Raw genomic sequence first — 25,880 nt, 5'->3', positions numbered from 1 at the left:
CCCACCAAGTGGTGCAGCAGAGTGGGGAATGCGGGCTGCAGTCAGTTCATTAACAGCTCCTCTCTTCCACTCCTTCCTTACACTTTTCCCGTCCTCCAGTGTGGGGTCCCTCTCTTGGGATATGGTCCTTCATAAACTACTTGAACATGGGTACTTCCCATGGTCTGCAGTTCATGGCTTCTTTCCTTGTTATTTGTGGACAGTAAATTACAAAGTTTGGTGTCACATGCTAACGTTTTTACTACTTCCTAAATTGTAGATAGTTCAAATCTCTCCAAAACAGCAAGATTGTTTCTTTTTTTTTACTTTAAGTTTTCATTTATTTTCTGGTTTTAAAACATACACTGTAGTTGAATATAAGGTTACTTAAATTTTGTTGTATTTAGAATATTACCACAGTATTTATTGAAAAAATGTAGTTTTGTGAGATGAAACACCAACAGGTATGACAAACTTCTGAAAACTAACTTACTTATGAGATAATAATTTAAACAATTTGCTTTTAATAGACTGAGGTATTAGATGAAGTGATAGGATATTTCAACATGAAAATCTTCATGTATTTTGTTTATTTCAACAGGGCTAGAATTTCAGCCTTGAATTTTGGTTTACTAGAGTAATACAGGGAACTATTTAGAAAACAATTTGTTTCTTATTTCAAAAGAACACTTTGGCCAACAAGCCATGTAGTTGTATATTTTAAAAACACAGTAGGAAGAAAAGCTTGGGGCAAAATTCAACTTTCAAAATCAGTTTTAGATAATCTGGAAATATGAATGCCAAATTTTCATATTCATAATTTGTTCTTATTCATAATTTAAACACAGGGCAAACTTATTTGCATTTTTTTTTCGGAAGACAATTAACCTCAATATATTTACATTTCTTTGTAGTAGATAACATTATCTAAAAACTGTCCAGAGTTATATAAAACCTTGGTGTTACGACAATGCAATGTCTACGCAATGTTATTACACTTTTATTTTAGGGATATACATTCAGCCATAGTTCATTGATTTTCATTATGTACATAAAAAATCTTGTATGTATAAATATATATAGAGAGAGTTTATATGCTATAACATTTTAATTAAGAGGTTTTCTGTATGAAGCAGGGTCCTTCTTATGACATCAAACACTTCAGGACACAAGCGATACAATTCCTTTGGCCATCCTTAGGTGTCTATTACTGTATGAGATGCTCAAGTATTCAAGATGTCCATGCAAGGCTAGCAAGCATGACACAGGAAAATCCATCTCCTCTGGAGAGGCAGTTAGAAGTCAGGCAGGATGCAAAGGCATTTTATATGACAGAATATATTTGAGTGTGGGCATCTGAACTTAGCCCAAGGAATGATACACTGTATCCTGACTTACTGCTTGCTATTCCTCTAAAAGTTCATTTCCATAACTATGATCTTCCGTTAGTACAGTAACATACCAGCTTTATCAAAGTTTGTAACTTGGCTCAGTATGACTCAGACCTTTCAATTTTCTAATCTGAATAGCATTAAACAGTAGTTGAACTCTAAGATTGTATGTATTTCTAGCAAATTAATTCCACTTATATGTTATATTTTTCTAAGGCATTTACTTCTATAAATATTTAGGCATCTCCCTGTACCTCTGGAGGCTTTCCAGTATTCACTTAAATTTCCTGGTTGCACAATACAGTGTGATGCCAAGATCTGTCACCCTCTAAATGAAATAGTTTGTACTCTTGTGACTATTTTGCCATAATAACAAGAAACCGATGAGCTGAAATAATCTACTTCATTTCTCGGAGAAAACAGGTGCTTATGAACCTTTCTGCTACTGTTGACAGACAGTACTGAAGGAAACTATCTCTAATATTAGTTTCATAGCTATAGAATGCATGAAATATAGGCTTTGCCCAGCATGTTTGCCAAAAATAATATTTGAGTTAGAACTTCTTAGTTTGGTTATAAGGATATAGATTTCCCATACTGAATTTTTGTTTAAGGTCATGAAGACAAACACTACTTTGTTATTTTGTTACTGTTATCTCCTGGATATTCCACTGGCCAAGACATCATTACAAAGGCATATGAATTCCCTCAATGTATCTTGAACAATGATGTTTGAGTTGGGACATTTAGATTTTTTTTTTTAATATCTACCTTTTCTGAAGTTTGAAAGTTTGTCATATTTTGTTCATGTTTTACATGAAGTTTAAGTAAGAAGAATTAAAATGTCAGAAATCTCTTGAGGAATTATGCTGTTAAATAAGTAATTTTCAAGGACCTGAATTGAATTGCCTGAAGTACAACATGATAATAGCAGAGCTGAGATCTAACTCTCAAGATTACTACCTAGGATTCATGTTTGTATAAACGTATGTGCACTTTTGATATGTAACCACTTCTTCATGTAGCCCTTTCCTTCTTGTGCTCTATCAAACCACACTTGCACGTTGGGTTAATTAATAAAATTAACCTATTCTTTAAAGACTGTAGGAAGTAAGACAACAGTCAGCCAGGGTAAACTAAGTACATTTCTCCTGCTTGAATTTCTGAGGCAAAAAAAATTCATGTGCTCATTTAACAAGTAAAATTCTCAGCCCTTATTTAAATTGGAGCTGTTATCTCGTGATTTGTGTATTCTGAGTTAGTTTATAAATGTCTTGTTTCTAACAAATGCTAACGGGAGCTTTTAATTTTAAAATTTAAAGAACAGTATTTTCAGACCTTGTTTTGAATAGCAAATCTAAAAGTATTTATTTATTTTTTTCATTGCTGCATCTTAGAAAAAGTGCTTAAAATGTTTTGAAAAAGATCTCCAAAGATATAAACACAGTTGGAATTATTTTTCATGAATGGCAAGGAAAAGTAGTAATGAATGCATGATTTTTTGCCTTCTTTTCCGTTGTTCTGTTAAAAATTATATAATAGTGTATAGTGTTTCTTTAAAGCTTATACTTCCCTATTTGTTTCCTACTGATATTCTGACAGTTGGAGTAGCAGCAGGAGCAAAAATGAAAGCCATATACTTCATATTTTCCTTTGGCAGAAAATGAGAAATAGAAGGATGTACTACTAGATCAGAGAATTGTATTTAAAATTGTCCAAACATTATGAATTTCAACCTTTTAGTGAGAATATGAATGTCTTTTTGTCTCCTCTTACAATTCTTCCTTTATTGTTTTAATTTTGATTTTCTTTTTCAGACTTAAATCAAGGTGATTGATAATTAAAAATATGGCTTATGTAAATTAGTGAAACATTCATTGGGCTTTGGTATTTGACTTAAAAATTAACTTTTAATGCTTTATACTATTCTGTGTATTTTAAAATGGCAACATATTTTCATAGGTATAAAACAATCCAAAAAGAGAAGGAATATGTCTTAGTGTTTAAGATGGTAAACTGAAATTGACATGATGTCTAGACACTATTGCTGAAGATTAAAATCTAACTTGGCAACAAGCTTCTTATCTAGCAGATTGTGACAGCTCTATTAACTCTGAAATCATCATTATGGTGGGGGTTTTTTGTGTGTCTCCCTCTACACAAGAAAGAAAATTGTGTTTAATAATGTGCTCATTGCCTTACTGTGGACGTATTTAGATTAGCTAAATACATGATTAGTTATAGAATTATTTTACATAAACAACAGCTACCAGTAAAAATGGCACTTCATAGTAACAATAATTATATTATTCTAATTTTTGCAGTTAATTCTGTACTTTTTTCTAATTGTAGCTTCCAGCCACTCTATGTCCATTCTTTCTATCTATATATTATCAGAAAGATCTTCCTTATAGGACTATTCTAAGATCAGTGTCAAATAACTTTTTAACCTTTACTATGTAAACAAAAGGAACTGATTTTCTTAAGATTATTGCTACTGTTTTCTTTTAAAGATGTCAAATTATTCAGCCTTAATTAATTTGCTGAGAAATTACTATGTTGGATATGGCAAGTACATTCAATGCAGAGAATACAGAAAAGCTGTGCTATCATACACAATCCAAAGAATGAAAAGTAATAGGGAAAAGGAGAATCTGTGTTTACTTACCTGTGAAATGTTTGGGGCATGGGGCAAGCAGATGGTGATACTCATTATAAAACAAACCGTTGGATTTGAAAATTATGATTTTTTTAATTCTTGTGATTATACTGATGATTTTTCTTTATTTTTTAAAACAGTATCAACAACTTTTATTTTACATTATGACTATTATTTAATTTATTACTACTGTTACTTGCTTTTTGTCTTATTTTAATTTTTATCAGGTGTGGTGATTAAGTTCATTTTCAAGTCGTTAGTGAGGACTAAAAGGTAAATAAGCTCCTGAGAATGAGAAATATGAATGATAGTGCCAATATTGAAAAATAAACACATTTATTTTTATAATTGTTTTTAACTGCAATTGTTGGATAAAGGCCTTCAACATTTCTTCAAAATAAGAAACAGACTAATCCAAGTGTTTCCAGTAAATTTGCTGTCACTCAGCAAAAACTGGAGGAATTAAAATTTTGCAGGACAGGCCCTTCTTTCTTGGCCTAAAATATATGTTTGGAGACAGCCTGTTTAAACTTGGGAATTATTAGTTATTCATTTTGCATCTTATTAATTGCAGCTGTACTTATGCGAAATTATGAACAATACTGTTGTGATTAATGGTTTACTTTTTAAGGGCTTTCAGGCAAAAGAAATAACTTGTTTCATAAAGGAATATGAAAAAAAAAAAAAGTTTTGTTGTCTTTCACTTTACAAAGTCCAGTCTCAAGAATATCAGCTACTCTATCATCTGACTGGTTTAAGAGGAAAATTGGTCATTAGGTATTCTATATTTAAAAATAATTTATGTTTTCTAAATTAATAACAGTTTTACATAGGTATTTTTTTATATCTGAGATGAAATATCTTCGCTGAATCTCAAGCAAATTCCTTGGTAGGATGAAAATGTGCATAGACCCAACGTTTATTACCTTTAATGGGTTAAAATAATGCTAAATCATCTTTACTATCTGGATACCAGCAGATGATCTACAATTGGAATACAGTTTATATCTAACTTTGGAAGATCTTGCTAACTAAAATTTCATTATCTGGATGCAAAACTTGCTATGAATGATATTATATATACCCATGATTTATGTATGGGCACAGACATTTATGCCTTCAGGTACAACTGGTCTTCTTAATTTTTCCCTATCCATTTACAGTGGATGTATGTGTCTTAGGAATCCTGTATCAGACACTGGTCTAGCTTGGGCCAGTCTGTCCACTGAGGGAAATTTAAGCAGAATGGTGAAAATAAACAAGATTGTTATATGTAAGAATAAATGTACTTTCTTTCAACCTGATAATGTTTTAAAGGTCATAATTTTCACTCTTTCTCTTCTTTCTTACATTGGTTAATAAACTTCAGTTGAGTACATGTTCAAAGTTATAATCACAACTAGTCTTTTGCTAAATTGTTTATGATTTTGGATCCATCTTCTCTTTTAAAGTAACAATTATACAGTTCTTGACTCTTGTAGATGAATCTTTAAAATGCTTTTTAGAACAAACTTAAAATATTGTGTGTCTACTTAATGTAAAAACCCCACTTTTTCTCAGACATATTTAAATAACAATTAATGTACACATCATTCTCCCCTTGTATTGCATACAAGCCCAGAAGTGAGTAAGCTTCCTGTAAAAATAAATGAGAAAAAAAGCCACCAGAAACAAATTTGGTTCTGCTTGACATCTTTCAATTTTGTATCATTTAAAGGAAGATAGTGTTACCTAATGAATAGAGAAATTAATTAGGAATCAGGCTATTGAATTGACTTTCATGATTTCAGTCCAAAATTGTAGTAATGAGGACGGCCCTCCTTTGTAAAGCATGTTGATATCTTGTGACTAAAATTCTTTGTAAACCCAACTGTTACCATTGCTTCCAAAAAATCCCCAAAAAACTCTCTAACATTCCAGAGTCAGTAATTAAGAAAAAAGAAAAAAAAAAAGCAAACAAAACCAAAACCCCTTCACCTGTTTTTGGACATTTACCTTCTTTTAATGTGAGTGAAGTTGGAAAGGACTATAGAGGGAACTATAGCCAATGGACAGCACATAATGCAGGAAGAAGCTTGGCAATATGTAAGGCAGTGTCATGGGTTAACCCTGGTAGGCAGGCAGGCAGCTCTGCCCCACCCAGACACTTGTTCACTTCCCTCCAGTGGGATTGGGGAGAGAATCAGAAGGGTAAAAGTGAGAAAACTCGTTGGTTTAGATAAAAACAGGTAAAGCAGAAGCTGCGCACCCAAGCAAAGCAAAATCAGGAATTCATGCACTCCTTCCCATCAGCAGGCAGGTGTTCAGCCATCTCCAGGAAAGTTGGGCTCCATGACATAACGGTCACTGGGGGAGACAAACACCGTAACTCCAAATGTGCCCCTCTTTCTTCTTCTTCCTCCAGCTTTATATGCTGAGCATGATGTTATATGGTGTGGGACATGCCTTTGGTCAGTTGGGGTCTGCTGTCCCAGCTGTGTCCCCTCCCAACTCATTGAGCATCCCCAGCCTGGTCACTAGTGGGGCAGTGTGAGAAACAGAGAAGGTCTTGATTCTGTGCAAGCACTGTTCAGCAGCAGATAGAACATCCCTGTGTTATCAACACTTTGCATCACAAATCCAAAACATTGCCCCATACAAGCTGCTATGAAGAAAATTATTCAAAACCAGTACAGGCAGTTACCAGTCTCACACTATTTAGTGGATCATGTTAGTGAGGATGATGGTTATAAGGGATTGGATTCAAGTTCTAATTAAGACACCACTTTGTTGTCTGCAGATACGTTAGGTCCTGAGGCTTCTACTTTAGTTACTGGCGTATGGGGAAGTAAATATAACAAATATTTAGTGGCTAGCAAACAGCATAACTCTATTGGGTCGTTTAACTGTGTTTGCCACCTCTCCTGTGAACACCAAAAATGTTGGAAAGTTCCTAATACATTATTTAATAAAGTTGTAGTTTATTAAACATTTTCTCTGATTTTTTGTTTCAGAATTTCTTTATTGTTTTCATTGGTGACTTAAGTGAACTGAAATCCAGTTACAAATTTACATTGTTGCAAAAAGAGATACCTAGGAGTTATATTTACAATAAATTCTCTTTGTTCCCATCATTTAAAAATGTTCTGTATTTGTATGATCTAGAGAAGAGAAAGAAAAGTAATGTTACTTTCTTAAAGAATCTTTGCAGAAAATGTCTTTACTGTTGTGTTTATAAAACTCCCTCATATTTCATAAAACATTCCCATACATATATTTTCTTCATGCTTACTGTTGCCATGGTCTCAGTATTGTGGTCATATTTCTATAAGGCATTCCTCTGTATTTATAACTTGTATCTAAAAATAGTGATTGTCATCTGATCACTCTAATTTGATATGGACATTCTTGTGCTTTGGTGAAAAGGAGATGTCAGTAGTTCATATTTAATCATCCATAGAATTTGTGCATAAGTGTTAGCTAGTTTTATTGCTCTTTGTAGTCAGTGATCTATGTTTCCTCTTCCACAGGATTTTGGGCATAGTCAAAGTGACTCTTAGGACTCACTGTAGGAGGGGTAGGCTAGGGAAACAGCACATTTTTTAAAGTTTTAAGGAATACTGGATCTGTATATGTATTCTCTAATAGTGGTATAACCTATTGACATTACTTCTCTAGGATGTTGTTCTTTAAGTGAAATAGATGCTCCAAAACCTGGTTTAAAGCTCTAGTTTAAGCATCTGGCTTGTTCTAGAAATTTTAAAAAGATTTAATAATCTGAAAGACTATAGCAATATTTCCATGTTTGTGCCAGTAGCAGTGGCTTCTTTCTCTTCCAAATCACTTTGATCGTGAGGTGTCTGTAAAAGAAATGACAGAGTCAAAAACATTTGCATGATCATATTACTTTCAAAATTTACATAACAGCAGGGAGAAGATGCAAAGTAGGAAAATACTATTATATTTGAAGCTGATATGTCAATGAAATGGAGTAACATGTAACAATTGCAAACAGCTTTCATCAAAAGCCTTTATAATGATCAAATTTTCCGTTTATTTTAAAACTTCAAACTAAGGATTCTCAATTCTATTTCCCTGTTCTTCATATATTTCACTGTAGTTTTACTGAGGCAACAAATTGTCTCACTTCATTTTCTCATCTTTAAGAGAATCTCCTTCAAGACTCTGTTTCTTCTTTCTTTTTTTTTCTTTTTCTTTTATAAGACACATTTCCACTAGCACATGTGTGCTTTTTTGAAGTTGTTTGCTTGATCTGCTTGTAAATATAAGAGACATCTTATGGGTTGTTCTCTTTTCTGCTTGCATCTTAAAACAAAATTTACTGCTCTCACTTTTTACTTTGGATTTACTATATTAAATGCATACATTTCTAACATATTTAAGAGATAATAAAATAGGTCTTATTTGTAGTGAAAAGAACATGTACACATAGGCATTCTGGAAATGTCACATTGCCATGCTCCCTACTGCTTCTTCCAGGAAGAATGTCTGTATAGAAATTTCTGTAGTATGACTCTAGTGCTGCTTTTTCCCATTACTGGTTATAGCAGTTATGCCAGCAGAAATATAAAGTGTTGGAGTGGCTAGGATAAAGGAAAATGCTTCTAAGGAAAAAGTAATTATGACAGGAAATTCACTTGCACAGCTTCCATATAGGTACCTCCTTACATGTCTTTTATTTTAAAGCTTTTTTTTGTTTTCACAGTCTATAAATCTAATAAGTAATCATCCTGAATTGCTTGTAGGGGAATTTTGTCTCATACATTTCAGAAAGCAAACAGGATCCTTCTTCTGTAAAAAGTATAACTGATCATCCAGAAACAAATATAATAGGTTTGGAAAATTAATTTCATAATTAATTGAAAATTAATTCTTTATTTTAATCCAGAGTAGGCATATTTATTGATGATGGTCAGGTTAGTATTACTGGGTTTTTTAAATTGCAAAACAGCACTGAATCTTGAGAAGGGTCTCAGAGCTACTTTTTTCACCCCAGTATATAAGTCACTGTTATTTAACCATATGTGGGTGTATTGTTCTTGCTGATATCAGTTCAATCCTTTTAAGTTTTTACCATGCTGTATTCATATCTATATCCATATCCATACAAAACTGTCCTGTATTCTTTCATAAACCAACAAACAACCCTCCCTCCATCTGTGAAGTGCTAAGGTCTGGACAACAGGCCCAAGCCAGAGTTGACTTATAGATGAATCCTGTATATTTTATAACTGATAACCATTGTGCTAGTAGGTATTGTACTAAGTTATAACAACCCACTTATGCTGATGTAAAAAGTGCTAAAGCATTGAAATACTGCAGCCTGAACAACAGGCCCCAATCCAAAGCTGCTAATTTAGTACATAATCATTAACAAAGTACATAAGTTCACTAGTGAAAGATTCAGCTTAGAATATAATCAGTAGTGAGGACAAAATGCTGAGAGAATGTATCCAACTTCCCTTGTTGAGCCTTGTTCAAGGCTGAGAACCCAAGTGTTTGGCCTTGTTAGAAACTCCCTTGGTTCCCCCCCTGAGCCCTGGCCAGGCTTTGGGTGGAATCCAACAGGAGAATGAAAACAGAAATTTTCCACTCAAAACAAAGGTGCCAGCTATTCTGGCTTGTCGATCTCTAGTATATAAGTCTGGACCCGCTCACAGCGACTTTGGAAGCCTCACCTATGGGTGGACGCACTGCGTAGGATTTCCCACTTGCCGGGACAGGCTCTCCAAATCCTCGCTGTAACCAGGGCTCCCCAACATCTGCAGATCTGGATGTTGGTAACGTATGCAAGTGGTGATGGATCTTTCTTAATCACTATTCTCTCTCTCATGTAGTAATGATTTTATGCATTACCCTGTAATTTCCTATTTGTTGCTTTAGGTGCATTGTTCTGTCTTTTCTTACTGCATGTTTTCTGTATTATGCTGTTACATTATTTGGTTATCACTAGTAAATTACGCCTACTCTTTTCACTCTGGTGTCCGAGTTTAATCAGCAAAACAATCTGACAAATCTTAAAAATTCTTCTGATGATTCAGAGCTTTATCTACAGAGTAACTAATTTTATCTAAATATATCTATGTAAGCATTAGTCTCCCACAGTCATCCAAACTCTCCACATAGTCAGTGGAAAGGTAACTCTAAATGGAAGTTTGGTCTACCTTAAGATAGGTAACGTGACTTGTGTTCTGGGTGCCATTTTCTGTCCACTGACTGTAGAAGGAGCCATGATTAGATTGGGTGCTTAATGTTTACATGGTAAAATTTAGGTTTTATGAATCAGATTAAAGGAATTTAAATTAGACCTCTTAACTCTCAACCATTTGAATGTCTTTCCGACACATTTTATGTGTTAGCATTAGAATAACAATTAGCATGTAAGTGAAGATAAGATTTTGATAAATAGTGTCTAATATTTCTTCACACACAATATAGTTCCCATAAAGAAACTTTTCTTGTGACATTTCCTATATGCTTAACCAGGTCTTTAAATCTTTCATGTATGGTTTATATCCAATTACTTTTTTATAATGTATTTTATTATTAAAGAGGTGAATGTTCACATTTGGTTTTAAATTGTAATGTAAAAGATTTTGTGACTGTAACCAAATGGAGCATATTTAAATAATACATTGCCTTATTTTCTCATGGAATATTTTGTTAGGTTTTTCTCCCCCACATAAAATAAAAATTGCATTAAATGTAAAAGTCTTATATATGTAGTTATTTTTATTGCCAGAAACAACTGGTTTTATGCTTCTACATATTTTTCTTGCTTTTCTTTGGCTTTATTAGTCTTGATTTAGTAATGAAATTTTGCATGTTAACCACTGTTATAATCTAGGAATGCTAGAAGGTACATCAGGAGCAGATGGAAATGTATATTATTTTATCTACATCATATTGCCTGTAATTCTTGTGATTGATGAAACATAATGTAGATAACGTAGTACACTTTATCTCAAACTCTGGCAGGTCTGCAAAATATGCTGTAAAGGACCTGTATTAAATCAGAAACCAAAACCTTTGACCTACTGTCAAAATATTTATTCATATATTTGTGTTAATAATGTTTTCCATAACTATGGATATCCTAAGACCATTTAGCTTTTCTTTCAACCTCCTCTGTTTTACCTGTTAATGACACTCCACTTTAAAACATAGAAGAGGTCTTAGTCCTGGACTCAATTTTAGCATACTTTTAAAAACAAAAACGTACAAATAGCAGGGATGGCAAAGCAAGGTATGAAAAGCAAGATATGAATTTATAGCAAGAGGCAATATATTATCTTAGATCAATGGGTAGTTTATTAAAAACTGGCTTTTCCTTGGGTTAGAAACTGAAGCAACATAGCAATATAAGCCTCGTCTACTTTAGTAATGTAAGTTCCTATCTGAAGTTGATAGAACTAGACTCTTCACATTCCAACACAGAGAAATGAGATGTGCTGGCTTTCTTTTTTAGTACTGAGAAAGTTTAAACCACCAACTTAACTTGGATGCTGACTTTTTACAGGCTAAAGTTTGGATGAGATGCATTCTGCCTTGATGGTCACATATAAATAAACTTAAATGGTTGGGAGCCTTTGCTTTTTCACGTGTTGCTGCCAAAATAGCAGCATAATACGACTGATGCAAAAATTCCAAATCTGACCCAAATACTGGTTTTAGCCACAAAACAGAAGAAAAGTTAATTGCATTTTCATGCAGTGGCTGAAGTTGTGTGAAAGTCTGCCCAGGTGTATCTGCAAAATTTAGTATTAAGATATAATGAATAATTCTGCAGACAACTTGATATGAAGTTGTCTGCAGAAACCTTGTTATCAAAATATGAAACGCTACAGTGTACATATGTATATATGCATATAACCTGCAATTACTTCTCACCAGTACAGAACTCTAAAAAGTGCTTGTCTTGGAAGTGTTCTGTACAAAACTAAATCCATTTTTATACTTTATTTAATGTTATCAAATTACAGTTTCAGTAAATTAGGAATACTTTTTCAAACAATTCTGAGGGATATATTTTTAATTTTCTGGGCAAGTCATGATCAGACATTGAGTGAAATCACAGTTTAGTGTGAGTAATTTATGCAAGGAAATTTCTGCTTTAGTATATCTTTGCACCAGCCTCTTCCACCTTCTTATGAATTTATAGTTCATACCTGCCATCTTGTTATTGTATAAGTCAACAGACAAGAAGGTTTTAATTTCATATACTTTCAGTATTACCCTATGTATTTTTTATATAATTATTATGGTAAAAAAAGTTTTTACTGCTGTTTATAATAACTTTCAATAATATGAACAATTATCACCAGTGAGAGGTGTTTGGCATCTTTAGTATATGATAACTGTAAAACACTATGGCAAAGACTTTCCTCTTGGTATTAGAAAATACAGAAATTTCTCCACTTCTCCTTTTTCTATCTTTGTCAAATCAAATAAGACTAACTGAAATCATGAGTGAGTGCTTCATGACTTGACTTACAGTAGCCAAATAATTTGTTTTAAGACTAGAACAGATCAGATAACTTGTGGATATGAAATAACTGACTTAATTAATTTTAATAGGTCATAAAGCTTGCTTTTGAAGAGTTTGAACTGGAAAGAGGCTATGATACTCTTACTGTTGGAGATGCTGGGAAAGTTGGTGATACCAGAACAGTGTTGTATGTGTAAGTACAGAACTTCAAAAATTTTCCTTGGAAATTTGTTGTCATATGTTGTTTCTTCTGAGTCATATCTACTTAACTTTGTAATTTTAATGTATGCATTTTGTTTATATAATATAAGCTTAAAATTCAAGTATTGTCAAAGAAAATTGTTTATTACAAAATTCTCTCCAGATCTTTAGTAGCATCTTTATAAGCTTTAATATCAGAGACTAAAAACTGCAGAGAAATGCTTCTAAAAACATATTTTAAAAAACAAGTACTATCTGTATAACTCTAGTTATGTTCACAAGCAATTAAAAGAATAAAAAAAGGCTTGGATTTCAGCAAAAAGAAAATACAACTTGTGTAAAATGAATAACCCATTGATTAATTTCAGAATGTTTATACTTAAAATTGGATTTATGAACAAAATCTTTATGAAAGCACAAAGTAAAGTTAAGCATGCTTCATAGATTAATATAATATGATAAAATATAATAATATTAGAAAATGTAGGAACTTACATAAATTTGAAGGAAAATTTTGAACTAGATAGCTAATCTTAAAATACAGGTCTTTAATATTGTCAAAGCTAATGGAAAGAATAGAATCCTGTACAGATGGATTAATCTCATCTACCTTAACCATTGCATTTTGGTTGCATACGCTCAGTTTTGTTCCTTCATAATGAGAGCTTATTTCAGATATTTCAGTTGTAGCTTTTAGAGGATTAATTTAGGATGTGAATCCTGATCACTGAACACAAACCAAAATTACAGGGTTAACTAATTAACAATGACTAAATAAGAGAAACTATCAGCATATATTTAAAAACAGCATTACTTGACATTGCGTAGAAATCTACTAGATAAAGACAGTGTTGAATATATTTGATAAAAAGAATCCATCATGATTTTATATTTTGAGATTTTTGTAATTCATATAAATTAGTGAAATGGTTATTTTACATACTTATAACATGCAAGTGCACTAACACCTACAGAATATTTTCTAAATTAATCAGAATGTTTTTAGAGGCACAAGTCTGATGACAATACCTTCATTATATGTATTTGTTTATGAATTTATTAATGGCTACTTTATGAACTATGATACCAAAGTACATAGAACACCTCTAGTTTAATTTGTCTTAAAAGCTAAAACTGGCATATTATTGGATTATTTGTGCAATGCATGTATTTCTTCTGTTGCAATACCAAATAGCTGCTACTAAGTTGAATTCCATGTTCTGAGTACCTGAAAAAAAAAAAAAAAGGGAAAAAACCCCTCTTTGAAGAGCTTAGATTTTAAGCTAACAATAAAAGGCTTGAACAAGGAGTGAGAATTTCAACACCCATGTTTATTTTTTTTGTATTTTGCTGACCAGCGAAATCACAAAATCATAGAATGGTTTGGGTTGGAAGGGACCTTAAAGATGATCTAGTTCTAACCCCCCTGCCAAGGGCAGGGACACTTTCCACTAGACCAGGTTGCTCAACGGCCCATCCAGCCTGGCCTGGAAGACTTCCAGGGAGGGGGCATACACCACTTCTCCGGAAAACCCTTTCCAGTGCCTCACCACCCTCACAGTAAAGAATTTCTTACTTATACCTAATTAAAATGTACCCTTTTTCAGTTTAAAACTGTTACTCCTCGTCCTGTCACTACACTTGCTGGTAAAGAGACCCCCACCATCTTTCCTGTAGCCCCCTTTAAGTACTGGAAGTCTTCTATAAGGTTTCCCGGAGCCTTCTCTTCTCCAGGCTGAAGAACCCCAACTCTCTCAGCTTGTCCTCATCAGGGAGCTGCTCCAGCTCCCTGATAATCTTCATGGCCTCCTCTGGACCCGCTCAAGCAGGTCCATATCCGTCTTATACAGGGAGCCCCAAAGCTGAGCACAGGACTGCAGGTGGGATCTTACGAGAGTGGAGTAGAGAGGGAGAATCACGTCCCTCGACCTGCTGGCCACAATTCTCTTCACAGAATCATCGAGGTTGGAAAAGACCTTGAAGATCATCTAGTCCAACCGTTAACCTAGCACTGACAGTTCCCAACAACACCATATCCCTAAGCGCTATGTCAACCCGACTCTTAAACACCTCCAGGGATGGGGACTCCACCACTGCCCTGGGCAGCCCATTCCAGCGCCTAACAACCCATTCTGTAAAGAAATAGTTCCTAATATCCAATATAAACCTTCCCTGATGCAACTTGAGGTCATTACCTCTTGTCCTATCACTTGTTACTTTGTCAAAGAGACTCATCCCCAGCTCTCTGCAACCTCCTTTCAGGTAGTTGTAGAGGGCGATGAGGTCTCCCCTCAGCCTCCTCTTCTCCAGACTAAACAACCCCAGTTCCCTCAGCCATTCCTCTTACGACCTGTGCTCCAGACACTTCACCAACTTCATTGCCCTTCTTTGGACACGCTCGAGTAATTCAATGTCCTTTTTGTAGTGAGGGGCCCAAAACTGAACACAGTAATCGAGGTGCGGCCTCACCAGTGCCGAGTACAGGGGTAAGATCACTTTCCTGTCCCTGCTGGCCACGCTATTTCTGATACAAGCCAGGATACCATTGGCCTTCTTGGCCACCTGGGCACACTGCTGGCTCATGTTCAGCCAGCTGTCAATCAACACCCCCAGGTCCCTCTCTGACTGGCAGCTCTCCAGCCACTCCTCCCCAAGCCTGTAGTGCTGCTGGGGGTTGTTGTGGCCCAAGTGCAGCACCCGGCATTTGGCCTTATCGAAACTCCTACAGTTGGCCTTAGCCCATCGCTACAGCCTGCCCAGGTCTCTCTACAGAGTCTCCCTACCCTCGAGCAGATCAACACTCCCACCCAACTTGGTGTCATCTGCAAACTTACTGAGGTTGCACTCAATCGCGTCTTCTAGATCAATAAAGATGTTAGACTGAAGTGGCCCCAAAACCAAGCCCTGGGGGACACCACTTGTGACCGGCCGCCAACTGGATTTAACTCCATTCACCACAACTCTTTGGGCCCGGCCATCCAGCCAGTTTTTTACCCAGCAAAACCTGTGCCCAGTTTTGCCAGGAGAATGCTGTGGGAAATGGTGTCAAAGGCCTTACTAAAGTCAAGGTAGACAATATCCACAGCCTTGCCCTGATCCAATAAGCAGGTCACCCTGTCGTAGAAGGAGATCAGGTTTGTCAAGCAGGACCTGCCTTTCATAAACCCATGCTGACTGGGCCTTGTCATCTGGTTGTCCTGCATGTGTTGTATGATGGTTCTCAGGATGAGCTGCTCCATCAGTTTCCTGGGCACTGAAGTCAAGCTGACAGGCCTGTAATTTCCCAGATCATCTTTCTGACTCTTCTTATATGGGTGTCACACTGGCCAATTTCCAATCTGTCAGGACCTCCCCGGTCACCCAGGATTGCTGGTAAATGCTGGAAAGCGGCTTGGTGAGCACCCCAGCCAGCTCCTTCAGCACCCTCGGGTTTATCCCATCCAGTCCCTCCTGATGTAGTCCAGGGTATGGTTGGCTTTCTGGGCTGTGAGTGCACATTCCTGGCTCATAGTCAGTTTTTCATGCACCAATAAACCCAAGTACTTCTCCTCAGGGTGTATTTGTGCTTGGCATTGCCTTGACCCCTGTGCAGGATCTTACACTTGGCCTTGTTGAACTTCATGAGGTTTACACGGGCCCAGCTCTCAAGCCTGTCACGGTCCCTCTGGATGACATTCCTTCCCTCCAAGTGTGTTGACCACACCACACGGCTTGGCGGCTTGGTGTCATTGGCAAACTTGGTGAGGGTGCACCCAGTCCTACTGTTCATGTCTTCACAAAGGTGTTAAACAGCACCGGTCCCAATACTGACCCCTGCAGAACGCCACTTGTCACTGCTCTCCCCTTGGATATAGAGCTGTTGAACGCAGCTCTTTGAGTGCGACCATCGAGCCAGTTCCTTATCCACTGAGTGGTCCATCTGTCAACTCCATGTCTCTCTAATTTAGAGACAAGGGTGTCGTGTGGGACAGTGTCAGATGCTTTGCACAAGTTGAGGTAGATGACATCAGTTGCTCTTCCCTTATTCACCGACACTGTAACCCCATCGTAGAAGGGCACCAAATTTGTCAGACCCAATTTGCCCTTAGTGAAGCCATGATGGTTCCTTATTTTGCATGTGCCCTAGCATAGTTTCAAGAAGGATCCTCTCTCCATGATCTTGCTGGGCACAGAGGTGAGACTGACTGGCCTGTAGTTGCCTGGGTCTTCTTTTTTTCCCTTTTTAAAAATGGGGTTGCATTTCCCCTTTTCCAGTCAGTGAGATCTTCACCGGACTGCCACGACTTCTCAAATATGATAGATAGTGTCTTAGGCACTTCATCTGCCAGTTTCCTCAGGACCCACAGATGCATCTGGTTAGGTCCTATGGACTTGTGCACCTTCTTATTGCTTAGAAGGTCTTGAGCCTGTCTTCTCCTACAGTTCGTGCTCCCAGTCCCTGCCTTTGCCTCTGTGTCTTGGGCGGTGTGGCCGGAGCACTTGCTGGTGAAGACCGAGGCAAAAAGGTCATTGAGTACCTCAACCTTCTCTATATCCCGGGTAACCAGGTCTCCCATTTCCTTCTGGAGAGGTCCCACATTTTCACTAGTCTTCCTTTTATCATCAACGTACCTATAGAAACTTTTTTTGTTGTCCTCGACATCCCTGGTCAGATTTAATTCTATCAGGGCTTTGGCCTTCCTAACCTGATCCCTGGGTACACGGACAGTTTCTCTGTGCTTTCCCCCACCCTCTGTAGTCTCCCTTTTTGTGTCTGAGCTTGTTGAGGAGCTCCTTGTTCATCCATGCAGGCCTCCTGGCATTTTTACCTAACTTCCTCTTTGTCGGGATGCATCGTTCCTGAGCTTGGAGGAGGTGATCCTTGAATATTAACCAGCTTTCTTGGGCCCCTCTTCCCTCCAGGGCTTTATTCCATGCTACATTACCGAGCAGATCCTTGTAGAGGCCAAAGTCTGCTCTCCTGAACTCCAGGGTAGCGAGCTTGCTGTGTTGCCTCTTTTTCTGCCTTAATGGTCTTGAACTCCTTCTTTTCAAGGCTGTCCTTGAGCTTCACACTCGCCTCCAGTCCCTCCTTGTTAGTGAGAACAAGGTCCAGCATAGCATAAATATTATAACAATCTGTCTGGGGATGTTAATTTAACTGCCTGTGACTGACAAAGCTGTTTGAAGCTTTTCCTTTTTGTATTGGGATATATTTTGGCTTACAGGGATCCCAAAATTCCTTCAGAGTTAGTTTTTTGAATTTAGTAAATTTGGTACCCCAAATTGTTCATTCTGGTTATTACACTGTGAGTACTTCACATACCAAAATTTGCCTTTTTAAAATTACTTATCAAGTAATTGTCAAATTTATTTTTTTTATCTTTTCATTTGAAGGGATTTAACCTGTGACTACATATGCCACATTTAGTTTCCATTACTGTCAAAAAAAGAGTAGAAAAAAATTAAAATACTCATCTCATATTAATTGCTATTTATGGTATCTTAAGAAGGCAGGCCCCCATAATCACATCAGATCCTATAACTGTTCTCCATTTTAATAACATTTTTAATATCTCTGTAGCAGACATGCTCCTCAGAATCTTGTCATTGGCATTTCTGGTACTGGTACAGTGTTCTCACTAGAGATATAGAGTACTTCTTCTAGCTTTTCCCTCAGTATTTTTTTTGACTAAGATAATGACTGTTTTATCCTTATTACTCTACAGACTATCACTTAGAATTACAGTACGGTGTTGGCCATTCCATCTTTACCGTGAATTGTATCTTTGATGAAAACCAGCTCTATCCAATTAAATTTATCTGCCTTTTGGGTTGCAATACTTTCCACTTTACCATTACGCTGAAAATCACTTCAGAAAGTAAATGATTAATAATTTAATACAGTGGAAATACAGGAACATCCCAGTATGAAACTACAATGTCACAATAATTAGTAATGAATCTGAATTTCTATTGTGACACTGTTTTTGCATTTAGTAAACACTGGATTTTATCATGCATTATGAATTACATTATATTTAAACTGCATCACAGATATGCACCATTTCACTTGCTTTTGAGAAAGGTCTTCTGTGGATGCAAAGTAACTTTCCTCATAAAACACTAAGTCCACTTGTAGACTACATTATCATGAGAAAGCTCATAACTAAATGTCAAAGTGATTTTCTTACCAAAATTTTCTATTAGTTGGTTTTAATAACTTCTGTTGTATTTAATGAGATTTGAGTAGCACCTTGCCTTTTTTTATTTTTCTCAGGGGAATGAAGAAGCTTACACCAAAGACTTTTCTGGCTAGATTTAATTCATTATTTCTCAGGATCCCTTAAAAAATAATATAGCTTTTCTTATGCTGATCAAGTTTCTGTTGGCAGCTTAAATACCAGCATTTCTGCAGAAATTCTACAAAATATCACTGTAGAAACTCACGCATTCGATTCTAAAACTTCATAGCTTTTACAAGTTAATTTGAACTAAATATGCAAACATAAATAAATTTCTAAATCCAAACCTAATTTCTAAGTGATTTGAACATTTCCCCTCCATATAAAATTCTTATGTCTGAACACACAAGCTTCAGCCTCATGCAAAATGTTCCAGCTCTCAGGTGCTAAAGCTCTGATGTTTATATACTGATGTTTAGATATTGATGTTTAAAAAGGAATTTTAAAAAAAAGTATAGACTATCGAGCTCAAATTTAATTTTTGGATAAATTGGAAAAATAATTCAAAAAAGTCTTTTAAGTTCATGTAAAATAGCACTGAGATGCTCCAAAAAACAATATACTTTGATGAAGAGCAATTGATTTCAAATAATTTTAATGCATTTCTATGACAGTGTAGTTGGAATTTTTAGTAGGGATATGTTGGGTTTTAGTTTATTAAAGCAGTCCTATTTTAGTATTTATAGTAAACATTTTAGAAAATCTTATCATCAACAGCTTAATTAAGTAAAGGGGGATATGCCCATCCATTTTATGATTTGTAATAATTCTTTCATCTGTAAGCCTTACTTGTTGAAAATTTAGCAATGTTATTTTATGGGATATATGTGCTGAGATGGTTAGCTCTGGAAATACAGCAATGCAACTTACTGAAAATTAATCTAAATATGTTTAGGCTATAGAGTTTTGACTGCAGTTATTTCTCATATTTAACAGAGTTTGGCTAGAAGCTAGTGACTAGCCTTACAAAATAATTCACTAGCAATAATCATGTGTGAGGTGAAGATTATCAGTCAGAATGTTTCCTGCAATGTCCTATTTTGTTAATTCTTAAATTCTTGTAAATTAAACTAACATTTTGCTTTGGAAAGTCTGCTTTGCTTTCAAATGCTATGATTTATATTTTTGCACCAGTTACATTAAAACTTAATTTCCTTTTTAGAAATTTTTCCCTTAAAACATGAATCTTTTAACTTTTCTTGTATAGAAAACTTGGGGTTTTTTTTTCCCTGATACAAAGAAGAAATCACAGATTAGTTGTTCAAACCCAGCCGCTTATGTCAGCTATTTCAGTGCACAAACAACTGTCCATGACAGAAATGCTTTTTTGGTAAACCCGTATACTTTTCTTCTATTCACACACAGTTTGGAAATTTACTGGGGACTTGGAAATCAACCTATCCTTCCATAACTGGTAAAAGATCCAGACCACCTTCTTATATATCTCAAATATTATAGAATCTGACTTCCTAGTAACTTTTTTTATTTCACATTACTTAAAAAATGATTCCTTCTAAATTTTTTAGAAGTTGTAAAATTTAGAAAAGTAGGTTTTGTTTTTTTTGTTTGTTTGTATGATTTTTAATATTGTGTTAGAGTCTTTTTCCGATCATTAGCTAGGTAGTTGACATTAGTGATATTAAAATAAAAATACAAAACCAAGTAAAATTAGGGATTTTTAGTGACACATCTTATCACAGCTTTAACAGTCAAACCTTTAGAGCTCCAGTTTGTGATGTGGTTGCAATGAAGCACACAAATAGCATAGAGACTTGTCATCTTTGAAGAACAGAACATGTAAAAATGTTTCTTTAAAAGGAGAAGAAAACCTGGATAAACAATGAAAAGGGATTTATCTCAAAGAAGGAAAATATGTTCATGTATGAAAACTCAAGAAGTGTTTATGATTGAATCTTAAAATAAATTTTTGCTTTATACAGTAATTTAATGTCACAAAGATTTATTGACTTCTGAATGCTGTACTCATTCAGCTTACTTTATTGATCTGATGCCTCCAAAACACATTTATTTAAAATATTCTGCACATTAAAAGAACAAGAAAAAGAATATACAAGTCAGGCTTCTCATTCTCAATTCATCACAATTAACAGATGTTTTCATTCTTGTTTGTTTGTGTAAAACAAATAAAATATTTTAGGAATTGAACATATATATCTTTAATCCCATACTTTCTATATTTTTTCTAAATTTTTAAAATTTTTAATTATTTTTATGACAATGTTGCTTACATATACTCTTATTTTGGTGCCATCCTTGCGCCATCAACATTTTGAATTCAAATATTTATTGAGGCCATTTTGTGCTGCTTATGTATCCTAAATTATATAGAAGCAAAAAACATTTCTGGTCCTGGACACCATTCTTAAAAGCCTATCTCTGGTTTCATTTGGATAACTAAGATCAGACTGCAAACTGGTGCAAAAAATTTCTTTCTCTCACAGTTGTCTTTTCTGACCTATGAATCTGTTCAGAGTACTGAGAATCTTGGCTTCAGTTTGGCTTCCATTACTTCATCAGTTGCATCAATTGACTCAATTTTTTAAACTTCTTTCATATAGAGATAACCTAGGATTGTGCATCTCCATATGAAATGAGTTTAGCACCAGACAATCTGTCTGAATGGCTGGTTTCCAAGTCTGTTTCTGAACTTGCAAACAGTCTGGTCCTAAGATGGTTACAGACTGGGACAAAGTCAGAGACAGCAACAATATGAGTTGTCAGACAGACCTGCATTCCCTAAACATCTGACCTACCCTATCTGTCATCCTCCTAGTTGAAGGATTTAGTTCTATATACAGGGGTATTCTCAGGGAACCCCTAATAAAAAAAAAAAAAACAAACCAAACCAAAACCAAACCCAACAACAACAAAACCTATTCTGCTCTTTACTGATTTCTGCTTTTTTGGCTTCCCTTTTGTTTTTCTTTGGGTTTTGTTTTCTCCCTTTCCCTTTCCCTTCCCACATTCTTGGCTCTTTCCTATATCCCCTAGACATGAACCTGAGCAAGCAATGGCATGTTTTGGCTGTTCCATGTCTACCATCTGTGGATAGGCCATTGGCATTTTGAAGGAAGATGACATTAAGCTGAAGGATAACTTCCTTAACTTGAGTCTCTCTGTTATCAAGTTGGTAATTTTCATTAACCCTGTGAGAATTTAGATATCTTTATTGTCTCCTTCCTCTGACAAATTTGGTTAATATTAATTAGTCAATTCAAGTTATATTAGGGAGACAACTAAGGGTCAGATGAATGGGTGGTATGAATGTATAGTTATCTTTTCACTGGGAAACAAGTTAAAAAACCCAAACACATCTATTGGATTATTTTTATGATGAAAAATCTCTGGCTGTGTGATGTGATTACACTTTGTTCTGTTTTGTTGTGGGGTTTTATTTGCTTTTTTTAAAAAAATATTTTTATTTCATTTGCATGCTACACAGACATTTATACACAGTAGAAGTATACCATACTACTCATAAAGGCTTAGAATTTTAGAGATCATCTTATCTGTGTTCAGAAATTATCAGTGTAGGTCTCATACATTAATCAGATTACTGTGTATAAACAGAGCCATTTAAACACTTGTTACTTGATTAGGCAGTAGGTTTACACATCTGAATAGCCATTGAGAAATTCTTCCAGGAAAACCACGTATTTCAATGTCTTCCAATAGATCTCCACTACTGTCAAGAGACATCAGTGAATTTTTCTTCATTGCTAAAAACCCTCAAATTTTGTTTATAGAAAATGCAGAATACAGAGCTTGACTTAACAGTTGTGGTCTGGTATTTTGGTTAAGTGTTTTAACTGGAAAGATAGGTCAATAATTAATGGTTATTGCTGTGGTCTCAGAAGGTGATCCCCAAAATGCATATATACTCTTCACCTTTTCTTTCTGTATACTGCAGGCATCTCCTAAACTACTTTTCTTTATGTAGCTCACTATCTGGTGAGGTGTCTTCATTTTATAGGCTACCTATATTATTCATTTAAATGAAGGTCACACTTTATCAACAATTACTATTTTATGAGCAAGAGTATATTAATTATTCTGGCTATAACCTCACATCTTTTGGAACATGTACAGTTCCTAATTAGTTTGGCAAGCAACGCAAATTTTCAGACTAAGCAGCTGCTTTATTTTCATTCTTACTATTAACACAGGTCAAACCGAATGAATTAGCTACATATCACTGTGTCATATCAACTTCCTTACTTATCTAAGCTAAGCTCTGTTTGTGTGTTTGCTTATGCTGAGCGATAATAGGTTTAATTTTTTCCACCTCCATTTCTGCACCTGTAGTATCATTATACTGTCAACTACTTAATACCAGGTCATAACCAAAACTCTTCTAGACCAAATGAGAGCATACTCGCCCATTACAGCAGCAGTTCTAGGTGTATGGGCAGTAGTAAATTGTAAGACCCTAGACCATTTCACTCAGATGGGAATTTATTTTTTATTTTATTTTATTTTTGATATATCAGAGTAAGAAACCAAAATATTTTAGATATGGGATGTACAGCTTGATGTTCATAACCTTGATGATTGAGATTTTAGATGCAAGACAGAGAGGATTCCCATAGCTTGCCTTACGATTCCTCAGTTCTCACCTTGTTTCTGCTCAGCTGCTCCTTTTGTTATGTCTTCGCATTTAAGTTGCAATAGTATTGACATCTAGTTGATTACATTTAAATAATGTTTGTGGGAGAATCCAAATACTGGTTTCTGTTTTCTTTATATATTTTTATATACTTTATATATATATATTTCCTTGAGAAATTCTGCTTCTGGGACACCTTGTCTCAGTTTGGCATGGTACTTGTTTTAATTATCTCACACATATGTGTTTATCATAATCAAGGCTGAGAGCTGGAAGAAAGACGGAGAATCTGTTATGTGACCCATTTGAGCAAAATAGTCTACACAAACAGACAAAGTCATGACTATTTCCTTACATCAACTACAGTCACTGCAGTGCCTGTAGCTTCCATCCCCACAGCTTCTGATATGTGGAGCTCTATGCGGAGTTCAAGGCAGATGTCCTGTTCTGGTGATGTTTATTGTTTTCGTACCTGATAGCTTACATAGATCTGATAGCTTACATAGAGATTTTCTGCAGCCACTTTTTATGTGCAACTTTTCTTACTACCTTTTGAAAGACTATATAGCTATCACCAAGATCTGAACACTTGGTCAGATACAGTACTGGAACCTGATCATTCAGTAGTCATTTTTCACCATTAAGAAGTAATCTACAAAGATATATTTTTTCTTAATCACTTTTTGACACACCTCTTTTTGCTTTAAGATACCAGCATGATACAGAGGATATGACTGAGAAGCTCTAAGGTTTTATGGTGGGATTCACCAGATTGCTTTATATGTGTTGTACTGAAATGTACATATCTGTACATAGTTTTCACACATTACTGTATGAGAAAGAGCAGTTTCCCCTTAAATTTAAGAGATCGTTGTGAGTTATTTGAATGGAGTAGATGAGGTTCGAGTAAGTTCTTCTGGACACATATTCTGTAATGCAGGTAAACCAACTTCTTTCACTTTTGAAAGCATGGCAAAAAAAGCAATACTAATCTAAACTTTTTAATTCATACAGTCCCCCACGTGTCTAATAGCTTAATTACTTAATGAAAGCTTTTTGTAGGAACAGCTTTATTAAAAGTGTTTAATCATTGTTAACTTGAATGCAGTCATTCAAAATGTATTTTTTCTAAGACTTCACATTGTTCTAATCCATATAGAATACTGAATTTTATCAAAAACTAGCTGATCAGAACACTAGGGTAATATATTTTAAGTAGGCCTAAATATTATATTAATAGTTTTAAAGGCTGTGGTTTTTATTATTATTATTGGTGGTGGTGGTAGTAGTAGTAATAATTTATGTCTCTGCAAATGACTTTGCAATTTATCCTACGTACAGACTCACTGGATCTAGTGTTCCTGATCTTATTGTGAGCATGAGCAACCAGATGTGGCTTCATTTACAATCTGATGACAGCATCGGCTCACCAGGATTCAAAGCTGTTTATCAAGGTATGAACTGTTTTAAACTCATGTTGTAACTTCCTTTCTTACATCCCAACAAATTTATTTCAGATAGGCATTTAGTCCTTCCACAAATTTAGAGTTTTGATACTGCCTCTATTGTTATTTAATGGTTAATGGAGATATGGATTTGCAAATACCCACAAAATAACTAAAAATAATCTGAAGTAAAAATGGAAGTTATTGTTCTAATGCTTTCTTCTTGAAGGTCAATACAAACTAGAAATTTCTATCATATTTGAAAAATTTTAAATGTTACGTTCTGCTAACCTGTGTAATTCCTTATATTTGATATTATTTGAAAATTACAGTTAGTTCTGACTTTGCTGAGGTAGTTACAAAACTTGTTTTCATGCCTCACCAAGAATGTTCACAGACCTAAGTCAAAATTAGTATGAAACAAACCCAACAGAACAGATATATTGTATATGATTGTGGAAATCAAGATGTATAAGCCAGCAGTGTGCCCAGGTGACCAAGAAGGCCAATGGCATCCTGGCTTGTATCAGAAATAGCGTGGCCAGCAGGGACAGGAAAGTGATCTTACCCCTGTACTCGGCACTGTTGAGGCCGCACCTCAATTACTGTGTTCAGTTTTGGGCCCCTCACTACAAAAAGGACATTGAATTACTTGAGCGTGTCCAGAGAAGGGCAACGAAGCTGGTGAAGGGTCTGGAGCACATGTCGTACGAGGAGCGGCTGAGGGAACTGGGGTTGTTTAGTCTGGAGAAGAGGAGGCTGAGGGGAGACCTCATCGCCCTCTACAACTACCTGAAAGGAGGTTGCAGAGAGCTGGGGATGAGTCTCTTTAACCAAGTAATAAGCGATAGGACAAGAGGTAATGG

At 35.5% G+C, this 25,880-nt stretch overlaps 1 protein-coding gene across 1 annotated transcript in view; it reads left to right on the top strand.

Moving 5' to 3' along the window:
* CSMD1 (CUB and Sushi multiple domains 1) overlaps positions 1-25,880 on the top strand; it is a 1,283,073-nt gene that overhangs the window by 883,089 nt on the left and 374,104 nt on the right. Inside the window, exons 11-12 of the mRNA XM_074861694.1 lie at positions 12,607-12,710; positions 24,911-25,023. Of these exons, the coding sequence (XP_074717795.1) occupies positions 12,607-12,710; positions 24,911-25,023 (217 nt within the window). The remainder of the gene's footprint in view (positions 1-12,606; positions 12,711-24,910; positions 25,024-25,880) is intronic.

This window comes from Strix uralensis, chromosome 3, assembly GCF_047716275.1.
Source record: "Strix uralensis isolate ZFMK-TIS-50842 chromosome 3, bStrUra1, whole genome shotgun sequence".
In the NCBI taxonomy this organism is placed as follows: Eukaryota; Metazoa; Chordata; class Aves; order Strigiformes; family Strigidae; genus Strix; species Strix uralensis.
The sequence above is the reverse complement of the archived record's forward strand: the minus strand, read 5'-3'. Positions and strand labels throughout refer to the sequence as shown.